Here is a 5426-nt window from a genome sequence, read left to right on the forward strand (position 1 = left end):
ATTTTCCATCCCAATATTTTTTACTTCAAACGGTCAAATATAATTCATTACAACTACTTTCAAATCCAAAAAATAAAACCTTACTTAAATTAAAACTATATTAAAGTTTTTTTCCACAGATCTCTTGTTTCATACAATAGCTCGTACGTCACTTCCGCTCTTCTACGCTGAGCTAATTCAATCCAATCGTCCGCAAGGTATTCATCTGGTACTCCCCATTTGTAATGCTTCATGAATACTAAATCCATATGAAGCATAACAAATAGTCCACAATCCGCACTGTCAATCATTGATATAACATTTATTATGAAACCACCAAATAATTTATAAACTATATAACTATCTGTAGGCATTACAGTAATCACAAAAGTGAGAAATATTTTGTACTTACTTTTCTCCTTGTTGATGATCATACGGCGTCTTCGAAATCTTACATTTTCTCTTAAATTCAGGACTCACATATTTAGTTTTGTGAAGCACATCTAATATGTATTGTCCATATCTTGCAGCATTTTCTTCACATTGTTTACGGAGCTTTGTGTCAAAGAATAACGAGTTGTAATGGGTCCAAGACTGATCAAAGTAATCAAATACTAACAAAGTCCAATGAATACCCCTACTAACATCTGTAATCATCGAATGACACATTGGAGCAACTATATAATTTATAAGCCCTCTTTCAGCCTCATTTATTAACCGATCTGATAGGTGGGGGTCTATGTTTGACTGAGCTGACTTGCAATTTATCATTGTCTGTCAAATAAAAAAAACATATTGTATATTTCAATATGAATACTTTTCAATAAAGTATTTATAATTTATGACAGACAACACATATACTCAGTAAATTATACATACTTTACTAATCATTCTAAATCTTTCATCTTTAGAAAAAATGTAATGTATAACTTAAAAAAAAAATCTATTATGAAATTATGAATTCTGTAAATAAAACTTACCCATAATTCAGAAGCGAGAACGAACACTTGTTCAGCCCCTTTTAAAACTTTGGAAGATAGATGCTTTGACCACCAATTTATAAGCTGAACATCGGTTTCACAGTTCATCATAAGCCAATTCACCTCTCTTCCTCTAACATCACTTGTCAGATTTGATTCCCATACCATTGTTCTGCATGTTAATTGTTGTTAGTTTAAAAAATTGAATTTATAGCAAAATAGTTATATTATATTAAACATAACAGATTATGTTTGTTACAATCATCATAATGTAACACAAACAACAAAACATTTCATAACATAGACAACGACAAGTATTAAACTTCTAATTCATTACTTCATCTTCACTCCTTGGTTAAACTCCTCAAGCAGACCTTTCTCATTATCTTTCACTTTCTTCCAAACTTTGCTCTTCTTCCAGTTGCTAAGTGGTTCATCATCCTCCCTCGAAACTCCCTTCCCCTTTTTATCCAATTCTTCAACATTCACTACTTCCTTTTTCGCAATTTCCTTCTTTTTTTCTTTCTCGGCCTTTTCTTTTGGCTCGGCTTTTTCAGTTAGTTTCCTTGTTCTGGGAGCTTGTTTGATTCTCTTAATAAGAGAATTCTGTTTTGGTGTTTCAACCGGATCGAGAGTTTTATCCGATCCACCCTTAACAGCTTTTGATTTTGTTCTCTTCTTCTTTACTGTTGTTGGAGTTGTCTGGACAAAGTCATCATCTATGAGTCTATCTGTTTCAGCATTCTCTAGATAGGTTTTTGCAACTTGAACAACGTCGGTGAAGTCGGGTGCATTTGTGAAATCTATTCCCAAATCAAAATTGGGAGTTGAACTATAATTCTTCTCTTCCTCATTATGCACCAACACAATGGCTGTGCATGGCACGTTTCCATCTTCATCTGACAACAACAATCATGTGAAAAAAATTCATTTATCATAAAATTTACAAAAAATAATATATCATTTTTTCCTGTGATAATAATAGTATATGTAAAGTATTTATAATTTACCATAAATTATAAATGAATTCAGTAAAAGTATTTATAATTACTGACCTTCCTGTTGTTGTTCTTCAACATTTTCTTCTTCCTAAACCTTATCATCCGGTTGTACTCCATCAATCTTCTCATCATTGACATTATCTTTCTCCCCATCATTATTTTCCTCCTCATTCTGGTCCACATTATCTCCACCAATTCCTTCATTATAATCATTATGAATCAGTGATTCATCCCTCTGTTCAGACTTCAAAAGTAACTTCAGTTGTATTACTTCATTTCTCAAACTTTCAAGTTCCTCATCCTTTTTCTTTAATTCTTCTCTTTGTTTATTCACTTCTCTACTGAGTGCTTCCATCATCTCCAAGTTATTCAACTGTTCATCAAAAGGTATTTCCACAACTACCTTTTCAGTAAACTTTAACATTTCCTTCTCTTCTTCACTCACATCATCCACAACATCCTCATAAGCCTGTATGTAAAAAGTTACATAAATCATAGAGTGTTCTGTAAATGCATTCAACAACCTTCTGAAACTATATGATAAATTACATATACTTTTAAAAAAAATATAACATATTTATAAAGAATTTAAATTTTCATTAATGAAAGTATAGATAAAAAGTTAATTTTACCTCCTCAGGTACAAGTGCAGCTAGATCTTTTTCCATCCCATTACTAAATCCATCCACAGACCACCTCAAGAACCTTGGGTATCTTGTTGCATTCAGTGCATTTTTCGGATACAGATTAGTATGCATGCACACCCAGAACTAAAGGAAAAAAAGAAATGTAAATTACTTATACTTTATATGAAATAATATACAATTTATATAACATGGAGTTCTAAAAAATTTACTCACAGGCAAAAGTAACAAGCAACCAGATGCTTTGGTTGGGTCTTCTGAATGTTTGCCGATCGTTTCCATCATATATGAGTGTATTGCCCTTGGCCATGACACCCTGTTGATTGCTCTTCTAGACTGGATGTTCTTATAAATGCTAGGCAATACAGTGAAACCAGCCAAAGTGGCAAACAGGAAGCTAGCCGAAAACATCATAATTAGAAGACCAACAAATTCTATTGCTGGTTCACTGTTCCTCACGCATTTCTGAAGTGCATTCCCAACAACAGCACTAGAAAGACCCATATTTTTGTTTCTTGATGCTTCAAGTGTTTCCTTGAAATACTTGGTCAAGAACGCACACTTCAAAGGATCTATATCATTTTTCTTAGGGAATGCCTCATATTCAGAACCTTCCATGGGCATACCCAACAACAAAGAGACATCTTCAGGTTTGAATTCTATCTCAACACCCCCAATAGCAAATTTCTTTGTCGATTTTTTATATCGACAAAGAACATCCAAAATGGCAATCGTTGGACGACTAGTATAATTCTCCCTTAATATAGTACCTTCTGCCATTGCATCAAAAAGTTGGCTGAAAGGAGTTTTGCTTATCTCCTCCTTCATTTCTTCAGTCATATAGGAACGGATGCTATTGATCAACTCTATTGGTTTACTAAGGGTGTACCTGAATAGAGCCGATGTCTTTTGCTCAGGTATTAGTTTCTGTTCCCCTACTATATCAATCCACCTACTAGAGCTTCCTTTGTCCTTCAACTTCAAACTTTTAGAACTACCACCAGCCTGCACAATATCACAAAAAAACAAAATTGTACACTGTAACATAAAACATGTAAAGTACGAATACTTTACTTAACATGATGGAAAAATCTATGAACAGAATTAATATTTTAATGTATATCCCAAATTTGTATATACAACAAGGGAGAAATTCTTAAAAGATCAACACATATATGTAAAATATTCATAATTTATCAATTTAGCTTCACAATATCAATAAATTATATCATATACCAAATACATTACCTAAGATACTGATGTTTCTTTATTTTTTGATTTCTTCTTAACAACAACTTCTTCAACAGTTGCCTTTCTTTTCATTGGACTCCTTCTTAATGTGGTTGTTTCTTCCAAAACATTCGATTTAGATTTACCTTTAGGTGTCATATTCTGCCTTTTGCTGCAATAGACAATATTTTTATTAAACCCTAAACCAAGAACAAAAAATTCATAAAACCCTAAAACCAAGAACAATGGTTTCATTTTCCATAAATTATATGTTTTTTCTAGAACAAAGGTATTTTATTTTTAGACAGAAGTAAAAGTTTAAAAAGAAGAATTAGGTTTTTCATTTTAAACTAAAAACTTTAATGTCGAGATTATCTTCAAAAACATCTAAAGATCTATTATTCCTGATACAAAACCGATTTTGTACCCTTTTATTTTTAATAAAAAACAACGAAAAAACCCTAAACAATTTCAACAGACATTACACCGAAAAGAACCTTCCTATTTACAGAGAAATCTTTACCAAAATCAACAAATCCTCTTCAATAGTAAGTGAAAAGGACATGCAACAACTATTTATAATGATTTCAACGAAAAGAAAGACACGTTTCATTTTAAATCGTTTTGATAACGAAAAGGGTTTATCAACCAGCTTACCTTTTCACCTGAACAGGTTCTTCAATGGAAAAGATGAATGGAGAAGATGAAAGGATGCAAACTTTCTGGGTAAGACGATCTCTTTAGGGTTTTATCGACGAGATATTCAGACGATTTTGGTTGAAAACCCAAATCGAGTGGGTTTAGAGAGAGAAAGTGTCTTTATGAAGAGTGAGATCCACTTTCTGTTTCGGCTGCCTTAGATACTCCACAAATCACGCCCACGGGTTTTGGGAAAGTTTCCTAAAACCCTCGGAAATTCAAATATCCCGGGGTTTTTTGAATTGGGGTACATTGGGTAATACCCAATAAATTATCCATACTTTATGCCCTTCTTGTAAAAGGACCAAAAATCCATAATCTAAGATGAATGGTCTATAAACCTATTATCAAATTAATTTTGGTCTATATACCCATGGACTCAAATAAAAATTAATCTAAAACAAAAATTAAACGAATAAAGGAGAAAGTAATGCCAACAAAACCTCTTTCTTAAACATTTCAATTGATGAATTAACAAATGTAGAAGCATAGCTTTTATAAGATCACACTATTTCAAGAAAAAAGATAATCAAATAAGATGATCTCACTCCTCCATTGGATGTCTTTTTATTTTTATTTTTTTATTTTTTTGTTGAAGAGTGCTTAAATTACTCAAACTAAAAAGCTATTACAGTAATGTTTATACAGAAAGTAAGGTACATTCTTCCAAGTTTGTCGCTTGATCTTCTTCCTGGCCCATTTTGCCAGCTGGTCTGCTTGAAGGTTAAGGCTCCTATTGGCATACTTGTATATTACACTTTCAAAGTAATTCCCTATATCCTGAATTTTATAGATATAAGTTGTTGTCTGCCACTGGATTCCGTGCGTATTATCTTGGAGGTGCTTTATTAGATTGTAGTTATCGCTTTCAATGACAATGTTTTTATATTCAT

The 5426-nt window shown here is 32.4% G+C and overlaps 1 protein-coding gene across 1 annotated transcript; it reads right to left on the bottom strand.

The window, feature by feature from the left end:
• Positions 1-1619: 1619 nt before the first annotated feature.
• LOC147548261 (uncharacterized) lies at positions 1620-2890 on the bottom strand. Its single transcript, XM_086672585.1, has 4 exons — positions 2821-2890; positions 2593-2730; positions 2015-2429; positions 1620-1858 (listed from the first exon to the last, which is right to left on the bottom strand). Exons 1-3 carry the CDS (start codon positions 2887-2889, stop codon positions 2049-2051), a joined length of 588 nt encoding a protein of 195 aa, XP_086528711.1. The 5' UTR covers position 2890; the 3' UTR covers positions 1620-1858; positions 2015-2048.
• Positions 2891-5426: the final 2536 nt, after the last annotated feature.

This window comes from Eschscholzia californica, unplaced genomic scaffold (genome assembly GCF_041429995.1).
Source record: "Eschscholzia californica isolate CP2 unplaced genomic scaffold, dmEscCali1.0.p SCAF_3, whole genome shotgun sequence".
NCBI classification, from domain to species: domain Eukaryota; kingdom Viridiplantae; phylum Streptophyta; class Magnoliopsida; order Ranunculales; family Papaveraceae; genus Eschscholzia; species Eschscholzia californica.

Coding starts and splice junctions, on each gene's coding strand:
- LOC147548261 (XM_086672585.1), bottom strand. CDS start 2,889: ATGATGGAAACGATCGGCAAACATTCAGAAGACCCAACCAAAGCATCT. Junction 2,731..2,820: donor GTTGCTTGTTACTTTTGCCT/GTGAGTAAATTT, acceptor TTTTTCCTTTAG/TTCTGGGTGTGCATGCATAC. Junction 2,430..2,592: donor CTGCACTTGTACCTGAGGAG/GTAAAATTAACT, acceptor TTTTACATACAG/GCTTATGAGGATGTTGTGGA.